The sequence below is a fragment of the Leptidea sinapis genome, chromosome 6, assembly GCF_905404315.1.
Source record: "Leptidea sinapis chromosome 6, ilLepSina1.1, whole genome shotgun sequence".
NCBI lineage: Eukaryota > Metazoa > Arthropoda > Insecta > Lepidoptera > Pieridae > Leptidea > Leptidea sinapis.
The window spans coordinates 8,315,064-8,336,207 of record NC_066270.1 but is presented as its reverse complement, the minus strand read 5'-3'; the positions used below and the strand labels follow the sequence as shown (position 1 = coordinate 8,336,207).

The following is a 21,144-nucleotide window of genomic DNA, read 5'->3' as shown; positions in this document are numbered from 1 at the left end:
CCATCATCATAAGTTTTTATGGAAGAGAGGACTTCCGAGCGTACGGGTCACCTGATGTTAAATGATCGCTGTCGCCCACATTCTCTTGCAACACCAGAGGAATCAGAAGAGCGTTGCAGGCCCTTTAAAAAAGTGTACGCGCTTTTTTTGAAGGTACCCATGGCGTATCAACATGGAAACACCGCACAAGGAACGAAGGAAGTATTTAACTCGTCACAGTTACTGGCAAACAGGTCGGAGTACATTTTAAATAACATTACAACCACTTACATCAATGAATCATTACCACAACTGTTGGCGATGATTCCACTTGGCATAACAACCATAGATAGAAAAAAAATGTATTTAAAATTAGAATTTTAATAAAAGGCATAAAAAGGCATAAAAGGCATTTATTTTCTCAAAAGTGATTCCTTTAGAATTCTTTTTGATGTCATTTCTTATACTACTAGATTCTACTACCGCTTCGGAAACAAATGGCGCTCTGAGAGAGAAGAAGTGGCGCAAGAAACTCTCCCAGCATTCTTTTATTTGCGCTCTTTTCAATAAAAATATACAATATTGTACAGTAATTTCTATCGCTATAAAATAATCACAATCTAGTCCCAGGCTGTCCGATCATTTAGATATTCAGCAGTGGAGTAATAGGATTTACGACAGAGCCATTTTTTTTATAAAACATTTAAATTTATTTATAGATAATGCCTGAACAGTGGCTGGGACTTTATTGTAGAAGTGTATACATTTTAATAATCTTAATATAAAACATCTCGATTCTTTCTTGTATTTTATATTATAGTTATTGCTGTGGATGTGTTCTCTACAATAACCCCCTTATTCATAATGGTCCGCTAACTTTAAACAGCCGCTTAGGAGTGTTTTTTCTCATTCTGACTTCGGTCAATAGAAGAAGACAGAGTGAGAATTAGCAATGCTTTATGTTAGCAGACTATTATGAATGAGGGGGTAAATGTTTATATCAAGTTTATAATTGTTTTAATCTCTTCGACCTATCACCAACAACAACTATATAGGTAAGTGCGTCGGGGTTGAGCCAGTTTTCATCCATGAAATCATTATATTTCACGAGTCACATTCTTTAGCATATTACATTACTAAGTACATTTCTAAAAACATTGTAAATAGTTAAAACATTCGTACGTAGAACTAATATTCTAAAACTATATAAGTGCGGCTGAGTTGAGTCAGTTTTCAATGAGGAAACTGAAGATTATGATAATGAAGCGGAGAGATGGGTTAGTCGACTTGACCTAGTGGTGGCAGTTGAAAGCGACATAGGCAGGGAGGGTGTTGCCCGGCCGTGGCCAGACGGTGTGACAGTGCTCGCGCACTTCGCCATGCAAACACACTCGCCACATGGCGCGAACGGCGCACATCGCGCTCCTGGCCTACCTGCTCGTGGCCTCGTGCGTCTCTTACACGAAAACCTTGGACTCCGACGAGTCTTTCGGCTTCTTCGACTACGCGGACTCCCCTGAAGCAGCACCGTGCCCGAAGAACCACAAAGTGATACTACGTAAAGTTCCAAAGTTAAACGTGACTGTTAAAAATAAAAGTGATGGTAAAAAGCGTATTTACAAAACTACTATCAATATTTCAAGCCATACTAATATTATAGTGACTGTGCGTCCGCCTACGAATATTATAAGTGATGTTGTTACAGTGTTGCCAGAAACAAATGTGCAAAACTATGAGGAACAATTGTGGGTAGGTGTTAATATGTCCACAGCAGCGCCACCAAGCAGAAGGAAAACATCTACCTCTAGAAAACCCAACACCAGACGCCCTAGCCAGCGTCCGTCTACAACGAAACAGCCCCAGAGTACCACAGTACGAAACCTTCCAACGAGAAGGATAACAACAAAAGCTTGGTCAAAAACCACAAAGAGAACACGCAAGCTACCATGCCACAAAAAAATTGCGGGATGCACTGCTGACAATATATTGATCGACAACAGAATAAAGAAGACTCCAAAAATACAAGAGAAATCAGGTTGGTTAATAGGTATGTTATTTAGCAAAGTGAAATTACTAAAATTGAGATGCATAATAAATATATCCTCATAACTGATCTAACAGATGTTGTTCTGTACAATATAAATAAAATACTGTTTTTTTATGAATTTGTGAATAATTTAAATAAAACACTTTTAAAGGATTAAAATCGATTTTTGCGTAAAAGTTATCTGCAGTCACCCTGAAAACGAGATTTGGAAAGGTCTTGAAACGTCGGGTTAACTCAAATAAAAATGTAACATTTACGCAAAAATCTAATGTAAAAACAGTTACAATAACACACGTTTTAAGCCTTTAAAAGTGTTTTATTTAAATGTGTAACACTCGCGTAACTCAAAGAAAATCCTTTGTGAATAACAACAAGAATTATTTCGTAGAATATGCTCCCTGTTATAATGAAATAGTTTCACAGCAGAACTGTCAAATCATGCGTCAATAAATTCTCACATAGAAAATATGTCAATACAAAACAAATATTGGAAATAAAAATAATTATGGATCCTAAATCGAAATGAAACCTATCCTATCTCTCAAGTTGGATGGAGTTCACTGGAAACAAACAGCAGACTGGATTTATCTATATTTTTTTTTCTTTATTTATCTTACTAGCTGACCCGTCAGATATTGTTCTGTAGATAATAAAAAAAATACTGTTTTATAGGAATTTGCCAATAATATTTCAAAACATCAAGAATTATTTCGTAAAAATGCTCCCTGTTGTTATAATGAAATTTTTTCACAGCAGAACTGTCAAACTGTTTGTCAATAAAATCTTACATAGAAAATATGTCCATACAAAACAAATATGGGAAATAAAAATAATTATTGGTCCCAATTCGAAATAAAAACTATCCTATCTTTCAATTTGGACTAAACTGCACTCCATAAAGTAATCCCGATTAAAATCCGTTCATTAGTTTAGGAGTCCATCGAGGAGAAACAACGTGACACGTAATTTATATATATTAAGATTGCGGCCAAATGTTTGTTTAATGTCTGAGGTCTAGGTCTAAATATAAAAATCTTTATATATTATTTGAGAAAGCGACTTAGCTATATTTATTTCTTTATTATTAAGAGTCAGATTTATTTACTATGTATACCGTGTTACTGACCCACTTTCTACAATTTTTTAAAGATGTACACAAGCCATTTATCGCGATAAATGGACTTTACATTATTATTGAGTGCAGTAGTAAAGTGACTACTGATAAAACTATCTATTGAAGTAGGCGTTACTTTGCGGAAATCCATAATTATATAAATAATTTGAGTTTTCTTTCGTGTTAATTCCGCCAATACAATTAAATACAATTCCAAGACTCGTGCCATCCAGTCTCGTGCCAGATTTTGGCGAGACAACACGTCCCGAGGATGCCTCGTGTAGAGGCGAAACACGTGTCGAATTGCTTAAAGACAAATATTGGCGGAATTAACACTAAAGAAAACTCAAATCATTTATATTATCATACTATCAACATATTGAGTAGTAATTTCAATATATCATTCTTTCTTGTGTAACCTCATTGAGTGAACAATGAATGAACACCGATTTTATAACGCAGTATGACTTAAACAAAAAATATCGAGGTTTTTTTTTATATAAGAGGAGGTAATCGGGAGAGAGGAGGGGGAAGTGGTGAGGAAGCCCCCCATTGACATCCGCAAAACCAGGGGTCAAGGTCAAGGACTACTCTCTTTGCATGAAGGTCCTTACCCCCTTATTCATTATGGTCCCCTAACTTTAAACAGCCGCTAAGGAGTGTTTTTTCTCATTCTGACTTAGGTCAATAGAAGAAGACAGAGTGAGAATTAGCAACAGGTGGAATACCAGACGTCAACGTGATGCGGGTTATAGCAATATTTAATTAGGGTTATTTGAACTGCATTTATTATTTTTGTACTCATTACAATTTTATTAATTTACATTACAGTAATTACTTAAACAGTAAAGATGCACGTGTGAGGTTTCTCATTAGTATTCAAATTAGTAAGATGAATAATATGGTCACACTTCGATGATTTAGAAATTGGCAATCTTCTATTTAACAGCACCATAAAGTTTTAGTGGAGGTGCGTAGTTCTTGTGTGTGTACATTATTGAGTATACACGCATATTTTCTTACTGAACTACTGACTAATTTGACCATAACCATAAAATTTCACTTGGAACTAGGTCTTACATAACTGAACGGATTTAATTAATACAATTGTATCTGTATGGGTATAGGAACCTAAGCTTGTTCTAGTATCAAGCTTATTGGTTAGTTAAAAAATAAATTATCTCATAATTTACTAATAAAAGGGTTAATAATATAAAAAGAAAAATATATGATAGTTAAAACTTGGCCGGTTAGAAAAACAGGAATTTCTACTGGCCGGCTTCAATTCTGGTTAGAAGAATAATTATAGAAATTAAAATTGATAACGCAATGAGTATCGTAGAGTGCACAGAGACACGTACAGTTAGCGCGCGAGTTAAATGCAGACGGGGTCTGAGGTAAAGAGCATCTCCCTCCGCTGAAAATTTGAGATAATAATTAGGTTAAAATGATGAAAAATTATTTTATTAGTTTTTTCAATATAAAATGGTAAACTTAAAAGCATTGAACTTATCGAAACACTCATTATTATGGTCATTGATTATAATTAGGCTACAGCACTATCGCATTCCTAAACTCTACATTCAACTCGCGCAGTATCTATAGACGTACTGTTTCTAGTGTCTGCATGATATCTTTTCCGATAGACTGATAATTTAAAATATGTTTTAATCTCATCTAACTGCCAGTCTAACTACCAGCATGTCCGCTTTTTTATTCATATTTTAGTTATAAAACAACAAATGGTGCCTTTATTGAATTCGACATAGTTTTAACAGAAAAACGATTCATTTGAAAAATGTTTTAATGATGAGGAATCCGTTACGAGATATTTTCCTGGAAGTGCTTTCTTGAGAAGTGCTTCTTAGTTCTTGGTACTCGTTTATTTTTTTTAATAGTAAATTCTAAGTTTATATTTTTTCCTTCAAATACCTATTCGATAGAATCACCACACTGTTTTATGGAGCTTCAGGGTGGACATAAGTTTTATAACAGGGGCTTCAAGTAAAAAATTACCGTTTTAGCGTACTAAAACTTTTATTCATATGACATCTAGAAAATTACATATTTCAAAACTGTAGAACATTCATGTATTTTTTGACTTTCTATTTTTAAATTAAATATTGAAGATGAGAACAATTTTTAATACGAGTTCCGGCGTACTAACACAGCAGAAACAGGTGCTAATAACAGTGCTGTGATAATAAAGGCACTGTAGGTACGTTTTTTGCTTAATCGCTTCCGTACAGGAGACTTAAATTAATGAATTCCGAGGAAAACCAGCCTCAATGGTCAATAATTATGAATGAAATGTGATCGTAGAAGCCGATTCATCAAACTACCGAGAAATTAGCGGCATGGTACGATGTGAGCATACCATTGACGTTTCTTTGAAGCCACTTTAACTAAGCCTTCCAAACGACCATGAAATTTGCAATCGCTCAAGGTTTCGAGACCCAGTATTCCGATACTAGGTGAGGCAAAAAGGGGAATGTTGGTAAATAGATCAAAGTTTATTTTATCTTATTTCCTAACCTTTTCAAGACGGGGACTCGACAAACTCTGAATGAATACTATAAACAACTAGACTGTTAACAACTAGTACTATATGCAACTAGACTAGAAACAACTAGAATATAAACAACTAGTACTATAAACAATTAGAATATAAACAACTATATTGTAAACAAGTGGTACTATAAACAACTATATTATAAGCAACTAGTACTATAAACAACTATATTGTAAACAAGTAGTACTATAAACAACTATATTATAAACAAATAGAATATAAACAACTTGTACTATAAACAACTATATTATAAGCAACTAGTACTATAAACAACTATATTGTAAGCAACTAGTACTATAAACAACTATATTATAAACAACTAGTACTATAAACAACTATTTTATAAACAAGTAGTACTATAAACAACTATATTATAAACAAATATAATATAAACAACTAGTACTATAAACAACTATATTATAAACAACTAGTACTATAAACAACTATTTTATAAACAAGTAGTACTATAAACAACTATATTATAAACAAATATAATATAAACAACTAGTACTATAAACAACTATATTATAAGCAACTAGTACTATAAACAACTATATTATAAACAACTAGTACTATAAACAACTATTTTATAAACAAGTAGTACTATAAACAACTATATTATAAACAAATAGAATATAAACAACTAGTACTATAAACAACTATATTATAAGCAACTAGTACTATAAACAACTATTTTATAAACAACTAGTACTATAAACAACTATTTTATAAACAACTAGTACTATAAACAACTATATTATAAGCAACTAGTACTATAAACAACTATTTTATAAACAACTAGTACTATAAACAACTATTTTATAAACAACTAGTACTATAAACAACTATATTATAAACAACTAGTACTATAAACAACTATTTTATAAACAACTAGTACTATAAACAACTATATTATAAACAACTAGTACTATTAACAACTATTTTATAAACAACTAGTACTATAAACAACTATTTTATAAACAACTAGTACTATAAACAACTATATTATAAACAACTATTTTATAAACAACTAGTACTATAAACAACTATTTTATAAACAACTAGTACTATAAACAACTATTTTATAAACAACTAGTACTATAAACAATTACTATACTCCCAATCACTTAGTTAAACCCTAAAAGGTCGTCAAAAAATGTCCGAGCGGCGTTGACATAAACATATACAGATAACATTAAAACATTCATTCAAATTAATACCTTATTTTGTGGCAGTAATGTTCAGTCTATGAACAAAAACTCACATTAGCAAAAACAGATAACATTAAAACATTCATTCAAATTAGGACCTTATTTCGTAGAGGTAACGTTCAAATTCTATGAACGAAAACACTGCCTAATTGACGCGTATGCAGTGTTTTACTTCGGACAATTTTTGACCGTAATTGTGATCTCGTTTGTTTTAATAATAATAATATTGACACACTTTTGCACAAATTATTAACAAAACTAGGCATAGCCTATACTATGGGTACAAGACAACGAAATATTTAATACAATATACTTACTTAAACATACATAAATACATATAAACATCCATGACTCGGAAACTAACATTTATAATTATCATATATATGATTGCACCTACCGGGATTCGAACCCGAGACCTCTAGCTCACTAGCTCACACTCAGGGTCACTAACCATTATATGGGACGCCGATTATATGGGACGCCGATTATATGGGACGCCAATTGTTTATTAGCGTTCAGTAAAAAAATACTTGAAATATATGTGTAACATGAATTGAATGAATTATAAATCAATCTTATTAATTGTATAATTAATTATAACACAAAATTATCACGGACATAACTGCTCTTCACTTTGAATAACGGAACCCACGATACGTATGTTCGACTCACTCTTGAAAAGCTCGAACCTTCTAGCACCTTCTAGCTGGAGAGACCACGGGGTCAACAATAACTATATTTTAATAATTTCCGGTGGTTGATTGAGCAAAATAATAATGATGCCCAAATATATTCAAATAATTTGTGATGACATGCATAATGCCTTATGTGACTAGAAAGTAGGAAATGATAAACAATATACAACCCAAACAATTGTTTTTCAAATTTTATTTGTGTACTAGCTGACCCGGCAAACGTTGTTTTGCCATATAAAGTATAATTCACGCGATAGTTTTATAAGTAATACAATATTGCCTATATTATAGCCTGTACATCATTTTGTTCTATTGTCAATCGATTTTACACCTTGTGTTACAAAATAGCAATTTTATTACGGATCCCTAATTTTGAAAAAAAAAACATAGCCTATAGCCTTCCTCGATAAATGGACTACCCAACACTGAAAGAATCATTCAAATCGGACCAGTAGCACCAGAGATTAGCGCGTTCAAACAAACAAACAAACAAACACTGCAGCTTTATAATATTAGTATAGATTAATCCTAGAAGTGAGGGTTATCACTTTAAAAACATAAAAAATTGTTTAGATTTACAAGAGCTACATCTCAAGTCAATTTCCTAATATGCAAATATTGGGGTCGAGCAGGTTATCAACTGTAAAGTAGATCCTGTAGATGAAGCCACAACCTGAGAGTTGAACAAAGCATACAAGATTTTATGATACGTCACTCGAACGGTTAGCTCAGTTGGTTAGAGCACCGGCACGGAACGCCGGAGGTCGTGGGTTTGAGTCCCGCATCGTTCATAAAATTTTGTTTTTCAAATTTTATTTTTTACAACCCCATTTTTACAGCCTGGATTGCTTTGAATGCAATGTCATCCTGTTTCAGATATTACACATTTGTCAATGAAAAAAAATTACTATGCTCAAGGGTTTTTTCATACAAATGAAAACACCCCTACATTGTTTCTTCTGCATGTCACTGATGGACGCCTCCAACATACATTAAGTAAACAATTTTTACTTTTCACATTCTAATAATATTATAATGGATATTAGGTACAGTTTTATGAATAATGTTGTTTTTATGCACGTAAAAAAAGAAGGACTCCGCGTCGTGATATTAGCAAGTGAAGCACCTTTATGCTAGTGTGTGTGCGGTTACGGGGTATACCAGTTACACAATTTTTTCTCCCTTAAATAATCATATATCCACAAATACTTTTATATTATTGTTTTTACACTTTTTCACAACGCACGACGGCATTTTTAAAATATTTTATTGCGACGCAAACTGATCTGTCACAGACGATGGCAAATCTCATAATGGCGGCCGATCGGCTTGTATTAGTGTAAGTATGCGTGGGGCTATGTATTTACACGTTTACCGGCTTGTTTTGGTGCCTCACTGTTATGTAAGGTGACACGGAGTCCTTATTTTTTTACTCGTCCGTGTTTTTATGTTGTTTATTTTGACTGTAAACTTAGACGTTGAGTTAGAATTATAAAAATATTATTTTTGCATACCTACCCGGCAGATTGTAAACACCTATCATTTTTTTTTAATGAAAATAAGAGACAAGACGAACAGAACGTTCAGTTGATGGTCCCTGATTGATACGCCCTGCCTAATACAATGCAGTGCCGCTTAGGATTCTTGAAAACCCCCAAAAATTCTGAGCGGCACTGCAATTGCGCTCGTCACCATGAGACATAAGATGTTAAGTCTCATTTGCCCGGTAATTTCACTAGTAACTGCGCCCTATACACCTAAACACAGTAATTTTTACACATTTCACGGCAAAAATAGGCGCCGTTGTGGTACCCATAATCTAGCCGGCATCTTGTGCAAAGGAGCCTCCCACTGGTAAAATTATTATAATATTACACCAATAATCTTGTGTGTAATAATCTAATGTACCCACTTACCCCCTTATTCATAATAGTCTGCTAACTTGAAGCATTGCTAATTCTCACTCTGTCTTCTTCTATTGACCTAAGTCAGAATGAGAAAAAACACTCCTAAGCGGCTGTTTAAAGTTAGCGGACCATTATGAATAAGGGGGTTAATCTATGCAAATAAATAACTTGATTTGATTTCCACTGCTATGCGGATGGGAGTAGTGAAGATGCCTTCCTTTCTTGGTCCCTGGACAAAGCGCTGGTCAGGCCATAACTTAAGTATTGCTCTAGTCTCTCGTGCAGTATCAGCATAAACCATTTTATTGCGTGCAACGCAATAACTCGAATAATCAAAGATCTAGTACTCTTTGAACGGCTAGAATTCATAGTTTCTCAACCTTATTTTGCTCACCGCCCACTTTGAGAGTATGTTTTTTTTCTAGAGCCCCCCATCTTAATATTACTTACCATCTGTCGCGAATTTAAATTATATTTAAACGTAAGATATTATATTATAGTATATAGTATTATATTATATTATACCACCCCCGAAAGTCTCAAACGCCCACAAGGGGGCGTTATCGCCCACGTTGAGAACCTATAGGTTAGATCATTTGGCGTTGCGCTTAAATGGTTTACAAAATAGAGTCTCTTTTCGCCAGACAACTGATGAAAACAGGCCAGGTTTTTAACTTTAGTGTGCGTGACAAGCTACATCTTACACTCACGATTCGTATGTCATTTTGTGTTACTGTTCGTGCATTGCTCAAAATAGAGGTCAACTGTTAACCTCTAATTTTTTTTCGACGTTTTCACACAGTCACAGTCTATCTAGACGTATAAATGATCTATCGCATTATGTAGAGACGTCGTTCATTGTGTTTCTTGACCGCATTTATCACATTCGCACCGCATTTATCAAAAGCGCGTTAGCTTCATTTCAATTCACTTCATTAATCAAATGTAAAAGTAAAAATCACAAAGACTATGAATTTTTATTATCATTACTAAAATCTCGAGCCTCTTATACATTGACAGACATCTATAGCAAATTTAAAATTGCTTTCACAGCGGCACAGCGACGTTGAAGAGGCAATGAGGGCAATACCTTCTATAGAGTCACATATTAAAAACTAAATATAAAACAAACACGTGTATATTTAATTCAATGTAATATTTTATTAGAGACATATTTTAATAATAATAATTAAAAGGTTTATTTGGTTCAAAAAGCTTTTTTTTAATGGAATAGGAGGACAAACGAGCGTACGGGTCACCTTCTTCCACTTACTACTAAGCTGTGGAATGAACTTCCTTGTGCGGTGTTTCCGGGACGATACGTTATGGGTACCTTCAAAAAAAGCGCGTACACCTTCCTTAAAGGCCGGCAACGCTCCTGTGATTCCTCTGGTGTTGCAAGAGATTGTGGGCGGCGGTGATCACTTCACAACAGGTAACCCGTACGCTCGTTTGTCCTCCTATTCCATAAAAAAAAGTATAAATAAATAATCTGTTAGTAATACACTTATCTATTTACGCCCGTTTTCAATAACCTATCTATCCTTAGTTTAACTAACTAGAGGTAGACAAATCTATCCTTTTGCGCTTACTTACATTTCAATAACCCATTGACAGCATTGGACCTTAATTATATTGGACATAACTATGGATAGATAAGAACGATGACAGCAATGTATCCGTAACTTAAACTAAGGATAGATAGGTTATTGAAAACGGCCGTTATGGAACATAATTATAACATTATATCATAACATCGTAACATCGGTAAGTAATTGCCAAAATTATTCATACTAATAAAATAACAATAGGTTTGAATAAATAATAGGTAAGTCATAACTTGTCAGTATTCTTGGTACGCTTCCACGTAATGATAGTTTTAATATTATGTAGTCATAGTATTGTAAATATAGTCATAGCTTGACCTTTAAAACAAAATAAAATATGTTCTTATAACATCAATAAATCAATTATAAAATTACAACAAATCCCGTAAGTGCTTAAAATTATCAATATATTTTTACAATATAAACAAAATGTATACACGATTATTTATGTCTTCAGCAGAAAAATAACAATTAACTTGTGTTATACAGAGATCACAATATTAATATAATTAATATTTTCCACGTCTCTACGGCTATTAAGAGCGTACTTAGATTCGCTCAGAATATACTTACGTAAACCTAAGCTGAGTGTGATAAAAGGCGAACTTGAATTTTGCGTTCAGCTGTCGAATGACTATTAAAACTAAATGATGTTAAGTTACACTCAGGTTTTACCAGCGGGAGGCTCCGGATGCCGGCTAGATTATGGGTACCACAATGGCGCCTATTTCTGCCGTGAAGCAGTTATGTGTACGCATTACTGTGTTTCGGTCTCAAAGGCGCCGTAGCTAGTGAAATTACTGGGCAAATGAGACTTGACAACTTATATCGCAAGGTAACGAGTGCAGTTGTAGTACCGCTCAGAATTTTTGGGTTTTTTAATAATCCTGAGCGGCACTGCATTGTGATGGGCGTATCAAGTACCATCAGCTGAACGTCCTGCTCGTCTCGTCCCTTATTTTCATAAAAAAAGCTAAGTTTTACGTAAGGAGCAAAGTCTCTAGATCTCAGCCTTAATGTCTAGTTATAGGAACTAAAGTTCACCTTACAATTAAATAACCACTATTTACTGGAGTAACTATAAATCAGCGACTAAATTACCAAAAATGATAATATATATTGCAATGTTTGTAATCTTAATAAATTACGTGACACGTTGTTTGTCCGCGATGGACTCCTAAACTAATGAACGGATTTAAATGGAGATTACTTCATGGAGTGCTGTTTAGTCCAACTATATTGATAGGATAGTTTTTATTTCGATTTGGGACCCATAATTATTTTTATTTCCTATATTTGGTTGGTATGAACATATGTTCTATGTGAGGCTTTATTGACGCACGGTTTGACAGTTCCACTGTGAAACAATTTCATTATAACAACATGGAGCACTTTTTACGAAATAATTCGTGATGATTTGAAATATTATTGGCAAATTCCTGTAAACCAGTATTTTTTATTATCTACAGAACAACGTCTGTCGGGTCAGCTAGTAATAAAAATTAATATTTCTGTTAGCACCCCTGTATAGATAAATGATCTGCACTTGAATGACTAAACTGAACCCTATTACATGTTATTTATTTATTTACCACACATAGCAACTATCATTACAGGTATTACCTAATGCGACAGTTACAAATAAACAAGAATAACATTTATACAAACAAATCAATCTAAAACGAATCATACAATAGCAATAATTAATAAACCAAACATTACATTAGCAAAAATACATCACACCAGAATATTCAAAAAACTTGAACATACAACTATTTACCATAACATACTATTTATAACAATACCCTTGCGAGTTCACTCCACGTACACACAAATGTCCACTTTGTTGTGGAGTTCATTTATATGGCGAAGGGCTCTAGTTAATGGTGACTTTGCCGATACATTTGTTCTCGCCAAGGGAATGGATGGTAGTGGCGGATGGAGGCGCCTCCACACGTACCGGTGCGGCACACGGAGACTCAAGCAGCACAGAACAAATGTATATATATAATGCCAGTTAATATAATTTATAGTTAAAATTTAAAGTCCCCAACAATAAACTTTAGTTTGGGAGTCACAATACTTATCTACTATAGACAAACACACAGACAGATAAACACATCAAATTTATAACACTCTTCATTTTGCCGCCGGGGTTAATCATAAAATCTTAGATAAGTTATACGTACCGATACCGATGAAAACAGGCCAGGTTTATTACTTTTTCCTATTATCGTGCGCAAAGTTCGATTTTGCGTATGCATTTGCGTTCGCAACCACTTTCCCACACGATGACAAGAGCGTGCGGGAATATAGCTGAGCGTGCGGGAATGTGGTGAACGTGCGGGAATGTTTGAAAATAGTTATAGTGGTCGAAGTTTGCGCAACTTCATAGGAAAATTAGTATAATGTACTATTGTGTCCGTGACAAGCTACGTCTTACACTCGCGATTTGTATGTCACTTTAATGTTGTTAGTGTACGTGGATTGTTCTAAATAGAGGTTAACTGTCGGCCTATACTTTTTTCGACGTTTTCACAGCAGTCACAGTCTTTTTAGACGTATAAATGATCTAACGCGTTATGCAGAGACGTCACTTCATTGTATGTCTTCTACCGCATTTATCAAAGGTCTTTAATATGACAGACATCTATAGCAAATTCAAAATTGCTTGCTATCAACTATTTATTTATTTATTAGGCACTTCAACAGAATATATATTAATACATTTATAAATATAAACTTAACATTGTTCACAATTCTATGCACACCTATAAGAGAAATGCACAGCATTGACTAATAATAATTTAAAGCAAGTGTTTTATAACTAAGTACAAATGAAAGTAAATGTGAAAATTTATTTAAGTTACTAGCTTTATAGTAAGTTTATAGTATGACTTAAAAGTATGTTAGTATTTTATTCTTAAGTGAGCCATGAGAGTCAATGAATATATCTACATTTGGCTGGTTTCTAAGAAGCATGATATATTGTTCGCCAGCTCTGATAATTTGGCAGTTCAGTCCTAAATTTGTTTTTATAAGAGGTCTGCTAAATGTATTACGAATAGTTTTACGCGGATACCTCGAAGGTACAATGAAAGATATTTTATCGAGTATTATTGATATAATTGTTAACTATTTTGGATATAAATAAGATAATTTAATCAAGTAGGCTTTACTTTGCGGAAATCCATAATTATCCAAATGTTTTGAGTTTTCTTTAGTGTTAATTCCGCCAAAATTTGTCTTTTAAACAATTCCACACGTGTTTCGACATGTTGTGACACGAGACTGAATGAGTCTCGTGCCAGATTTTGGCGAGTCAACATGTCCTTAGGAGGCCTCGTGTAGAGGCGAAAAACGTGTCTATTTTTTTAACGACAAATATTGGCGAAATTAACACTAAAGAAAACTCAAAACAAGATATCAAATAACTTACGGCCACTTTTACCTTTATGTTATTATTTTAGGAATATTTTCAAAACTGTACGATTGGATTGTACAATCGAAGTCGTCTTGGTTTAATGGCGGCTTCTTTGAAGAAGCGGAAACAAAATGGCCGACCACCACATCGACAACGCCTATTCCTCCATCGACGTCAACGCCCGGTTGGTTTCAAACGCTCCTCGATTCGGAAGAGAATGACAACGCATCCGCTAATGATGGCAGTAAGTTCACATTCACATACTAACGAGTAAACCGACGGCTCATTACCCATCTCCGTATTAAGCCTCGTTACTACACTAGAAACCAAATTTCGTCCATTAACTTTCACTGATTTGTGACAGCGAGACGATGAAAGTAATTTTGTTTTAGCGGTGACGCCCAAAAAGAAGTCTATTAAGAAGAACTACAACGGTTATCAACTTCTTCGGGCATTTCCTGATCAGCAGTGGAAGATTCGGTCTATGCTAGACCTGCAAGAGGAGAGTGAAGGTTCTGGTGTGATGTGGTGGACTCTACCTTCCCTCAACGGCTCCACTGACCTTCTGGTGCCTCCAGACTTACTAATAGATGTTAAAGATCATTTAAAATCATCTAATATCGATTTTGATGTAATAATATGGGATCTACAGGTATATATATCATATACTTCTTATTAATTAATTAATTGTCATGATTTCACTAAGTGATTAATTTTATAATTAACGGGTCGGTGTTATTATTATGATAAATCAACATCAGATCGGTTTAGCCGTCGCTTAGATTAGCTAGCACTAATAGACAAACCGATAAACAGATAAAACTTCAAAATCTATTCTTTGGCCTCGGCTCGATAAATCCATAAATTACAAAATAACGTATAAAAATTATTGCTCTTAAAAAAATACTTACCCCCTTATTCATAATGGTCCGCTAACTTTAAACAGCCGCTTGGGGGTGTTTTTTTTCATTCTGACTTAGGTCAATAGAAGAAGACAGAGTGAGAATTAGCAATGCTTTTAGTATAGCTATAAGTTAGCAGACTATTATGAATAAGGGGGTTAATGTTTTAAACACGGCATAACTAGGATTGTATACTGCCTCGTAGGGTTATTGAAATAAAGAGAGAGACGTAAACTGACAGACAGACAACATACATCGTAGCTTTTGAGATAACGTATTGTTTAATCCTTTACTCATGCGGGAAAAGTATTATCTTGGCACTCGCTGTTGTGGTTGAAAAAGAGCCGTTTGCCCATTTTAAAATTACGCGTGAGTTTTTTCGTAATTGAAACCGTTGTTTGAGTGCCAAAAGTTTACTTCTCACACGCAAATTTAGATAAAATTGCTAAAATATATAAGATTATAACAAACAAAACACCATCGTAATATCAAAACTGAATTAAGGTTGACGCGTCTGACAGTTTAATTGAGTAAATAAAATTATAATTTTAGTTACAAAAGTATAAAAACGAATAAGTAGTCTGCAATAATACATAAACCATCGCATTTGTAATACAATACTATTCATGCACAACACTAATGATAATAATGTTTTCACAGAAAGCAATTTCATATGAGAATCCAAAACTGTCCAAAAAGCAGAAACTAGAACTGGTACAATTGCGAGGGCACCCAATGACCTGGAGACGTTACCATCGCTATTCTGATATAATACGATATTTGGAGTACTTGCAGCATTCGTATCCAGATATTCTTGAGCTAATGTCACTTGGGCGATCATCTGAAGGTCTACCACTGGTTGCTGTTAAGGTACGGAATATATCAACTTTTACATAATTAGAACAGAAATCTTAACTCGAACAGAAACCGAAAATTAAATCGGTGAAATTGGGATGGAAATTTATTGAAGTACGCGTTACTTTGCGGAAATCCATAATTACCCAAATGATTTGAGTTTTCCTTAGTGTTCAGTCTCGTGCATATTCCGTATGTATATAAATCGTGAATATTGGCGGAATTAACACTAAACAAAACTCAAATGAATTGGAAATCGGGCTGTTCTATGAATATGTTCCAGACGACGCAAATAAACTATTAAAGGCATAAAGGCTTTTATTTCCTCAAAATTGATTCTTTTAGAGTTCTTTTTGATGTCATTTCTAATATACTAGATACTACTACCACTTCGGAAACAAATGGCGCTCTGAGAGAGAAGAAGCGGCGCTAGAAACTCTCACAGCATTCTTTTTTGCGCTCTTTTCAATAAAATTATACAAAATTTTACAGTCATTTCTATCGCTATAAAATTATTATAATCTAGTCCCAGGCTGTCCTATCACTTACATATTCAGCTGTGGAGTAATACGATTTACGACAGAGCCATTTTTTTATAAAACATTTAAATTTATTTATAGATAATGCCTGAACAGTGGCTGGGACTTTATTATAAAAGTGTATACATTTATATTACTAGCAATTTCCTGCGGTTTCACTCGCGTAAAGTCTACTAAGTCGGATTATAGATTTATTTTTGTTAACATAAGTTTTATTTGACTTAATTATTATATTATTATTTCTTTAGATTCACATTTTTAAATTCCTTGTTTCTTGTGAATGGAATTTCCGATTTTCATAATTTAAAAAGTATTTGACACGTATTAAAACGGTCTTTAAAAAATATCATTTCATGCCTACTATATCCCATGTCACTAAGTGCAGCTTTCTAATGGTGAAATAATTTTTGAAATCGGTCCAATAGTTTTTGTGTGAAAACGTTACAAACATACATACAAAAACACAAATGTTGCCTCTTTATAATATGTTTTAGATATATATATATATACAACAGTTTTATTACCGTTAGGTGCATGTCGTGATATTTACGGGCTATCACTGTTTTTTTTTAAGTTTTCATTGGTACGTTTTATTCGACTTCAAAATGTTGAAGAGATAATTTCTTCAATTTCAGCTACTTTTTACTTTTTGGCTAAGTACATTTTTTAATAGCACTTACCTGTATTTAAAATATTTAGTATTTTTATTCTTAACTTAATTAGGTACTTTGAAATATTTTAGTATTATTATTGAATTCCTTTGTTTCGATTATAATCATAACTTTGCAAGTTTGATGAAGATGTAAATATTGATTGAAAGAGCGAAGAGATTGAAAGAGAGAAGAGAACCAGTGGAAAGCTCCTTTGCATAGGATGCCGGCTTGATTATGGGTACCACATCGGCCTCTATTTGTGCCGTAAAGCAGTAATGTGTAAACATTATTGTGTTTCGGTCTGTCTTAACTTAACATCTTATGTCTCAAGGTGACCAGCGCAATAATTGTAGTGCCGCTCAGAAGTATTGGGTTTTCCAATAATCCTGAGCGGTACTGCATCGTAATGGCGTCTAGCTCGTCTCGTCTCTTATTTTTCATAAAAAAAGATACTTTTCTTATTTTCTTTTCTACTACTCCAAATAGTGCTGAATGGTAAAATGTATATATGACATTCATAAGTGTTATTGTTTGACCTAAGTTGATAAATGATTTTAGAATTTTGAATATTGCTATAGTTGAAGAGAAGAGGTAATGTAAAGTAAGTACATTATATTACCGGTCCCCGTGAGTTTTATTTTTAATTACAATATCGGTTTACTGTTTAGCCCTTCGTGTTCCGGGCTCTCTAAGCCTTGAATGTCCCTTCAATACCGGCAAATTTTGGCGCGTGAATTTTTGCGTGCAAAAGTGTTTATCTATGTGTATTGTTTTACGTGTAGCAAAAGATTTTTTTTTAAGAGGGGGCAAAAGGGCAAGAGGCTCACGGGATGGGGAGAGATGAGGCAACCGCCCATGGACATCCGAAGCAACAGGTGTCAAGAAATGCGTTGCCGGCCTTTAATGGAAAAGAATGCTTATATAACAATAAGGGTGGGTGGTAAGGGGTCATCAACAATCTACTATAATAAGTGCAAATTAATTTATTTGTGTTTTAATTTTATTTTACACAGACCTTTCTTTCGACAAAAGTTGAAAAACAGTTATATTTTACGCGAAAGCTGTTTTTAAGTAGGTTTCTTTTCGAAGACATAAGCAATAGAATAAATAGATACCTTGTTAGATGAATAAATTAATATTTTGTTTGAAGTTGGCATAAAGGCATAAGAGGTATTTATTTTCTCAAAATTGATTCCTTTAGAACTCTTTTTGATGTCATTCCATATAAGGAATGACATCAAAAAGATAAGTATATAAACTTAGATAACACTACCGCTTCGGAAACAAATGGCGCTCTGAGAGAGAAGAAGCGGCGCAAGAAACTCTTCCAGCATATTTTTTGCGCTCTTTTTAATGAAATATACAATATTGTACTGTCATTGCTATTGCTATAAAATAATCATAATCTCAGGCTGTCGGAACACTTAGATATTCAGCTGTGGAGTAGTAGGATTTACGGTAGAGCCATTTTTTAATAAAACATTCAAATTTATATATAGATAATGCCTGAACAGTGGCTGGGACTTTATTATAAAAGTGTATACATTAACCCTTAAAGCTATTATGTATCTTATGAAGCCTACTAGAATTAGTTACAAGCAATCCCTTATTTCTAGTATTATAATAATGAAAATCACTATTAAGAGCAAAAAGGTGACGTGAATATTGTTCCTTTAGATTTCAGTCCCCTCCAATGAAACAAGAAAAGGCGTTAATAAGGGACGGAAGAAAAAATATAAATTACGAACGTTTATGAAGCCAGCAGTTTGGATCGAAGGTGGGGTTCATGGACGGGAGTGGATAGCACCAGCTGTAGCGTCCTGGATGATACACAACTTGGTTGAAGGGGAGAAAGGAACAGGAACAGGTACAGAGAATCATTCGTAGATTTTGTTTTTTAAACACCATACCTAGATTTAGGATTGGACTCCGCTGCACTCCAACTTAGATACCTAAGATCAATAGCTTTTTTATAACGGCTACTATTAGATGCTTGTATGCGTGGTATCTTGACACTCAATGGCATCTTTCATTTTGTAACATACGCTTCGTGTTATTTTACATTGTAATTAATAAAATACAAAATAATTATTGATGATATGTTATCCCAGTGTCTTTCTTATTTCTTGTACTAGTATTAATTTTACAAAGTGTTAACTGGCATTTTAGTTTCAATTTTTAGCAAAGTTTAACAGAACATGTGGCACGTCAACGTCACAGATTGTTCCAGACTTTGTGACTATGCCTGCTATATCTAGTTGGAACGCAGCGGAAACCAATCCTTAATCTAAGGCACCTTATTAAAAAATTATGTCTGTGTGTATTTATGTACGCACGCAAAAAGTTATTCTGCTTTGGCTTAAAAACAACAAAATCCTTAAAAAAAATATGCCTCGTGCTATTTACGTTACTACAGATTAAAGATGATGTATACCTAACTATCAACCTATAATTTTAGGTAAGTAATATTTAAAATCAACCATCGAATTCTATAAATTTAAAATTATTGAATAAAATATCACACCCACGTCAACGGTTGATGATAGTTTCGTAAGTTCATTATATTTTATTATTGTACGACTGAAGTGAAGTTAGCCGCAAGTCCAAGCGAAAAGTTTTAAATTTATTTATTTACGGTACGGCAGTTACTAAACTCAATAACCCTTGTTTTGTATTAATTTACATTTACTTATTTGACTTACGGCCGTTCCCAATATTCAGTCTATCTCTTACTTGAGATAAACATCGTAACTATCGTTGACATTTCTGTCCCAATAAACTTTTCGACGGTAACTCACCTTACCCGTACACATCTGTCAATGGGACGACGTATAAGTAAACTAAGTACTTACCAGCGAAATAAGTTTGTATAGAAATAACTTATTAGGTATATTGGGACAGTTTCCGATTATTGACAGCTAATTACTGACAATAGAAGGTAGTAATTTATCTCTATCTACAGATAGTATATTCGCAACGGCCGTAAGTCGTATCGGTTATGTTATATAAGCTTGGAGCATGTAGTGCATAATGATGAAGCATCCTTTGAGGATGTCACCTCATATTCCAAAGCGTGGTGCAAGTGGTCTACTAACATAACTTTGATAAATAACATTCTAACATTTAAAATATTCACACAATAAAATTTAATGTATGCGTTCTATTTACACAATTTTTGTGCGGAATACATACGTTAAGTGTATCACTACAGTTACAATAATGGTAGCCGGTTTGACTCTTGAGTGGCATAAAAAAAGGCATTTATCTCCGCAAAATTGATTCCTTTAGAATTCTTTTTGATGTCATTTCTAATATACTAGATACTACTACCGCTTCGGAAACAAATGGCGCTCTGAGAGAGAAGACGCGGCGCAAGAAACTCTCCCAGCATTTTTTTTGCGCTCTTTTTAATCAAATATGCAATATTGTATTGTCATTGCTATTGCTATAAAATAATCATAATCTAGTTCCAGGCTGTCCGATCACTTAGATATTCAGCTGTGGAGTAGTAGGATTTACGACAGAGCCATTTTATAATAAAACATTTAAATTTATTTATAGAAAATGCCTGAAGAGTGGTTGGGAACCCTTAAAGCTATTATGTATCTTATGAAGCCTACTAGATTAAGATTCAAGCAA

At 33.8% G+C, this 21,144-nt stretch overlaps 1 protein-coding gene across 2 annotated transcripts in view; it reads left to right on the top strand.

Annotated features, from left to right (window-relative positions):
- Positions 1 to 1,204: 1,204 nt before the first annotated feature.
- The window catches only part of LOC126964987 (carboxypeptidase B-like), a 43,033-nt gene continuing 23,093 nt past the window's right edge, over positions 1,205 to 21,144 (top strand). The window contains exons 1-5 of one of the 2 annotated variants that reach the window (XM_050808372.1): positions 1,205 to 2,014; positions 14,603 to 14,800; positions 14,949 to 15,208; positions 16,119 to 16,328; positions 19,183 to 19,372. In XM_050808372.1, the coding sequence (XP_050664329.1) occupies positions 1,378 to 2,014; positions 14,603 to 14,800; positions 14,949 to 15,208; positions 16,119 to 16,328; positions 19,183 to 19,372 (1,495 nt within the window). In that variant the 5' untranslated portion in view covers positions 1,205 to 1,377. Of the gene's footprint in view, positions 2,027 to 14,602; positions 14,801 to 14,948; positions 15,209 to 16,118; positions 16,329 to 19,182; positions 19,373 to 21,144 lie in introns of both variants that reach the window. The other variant, XM_050808371.1, reaches the window with a different exon arrangement.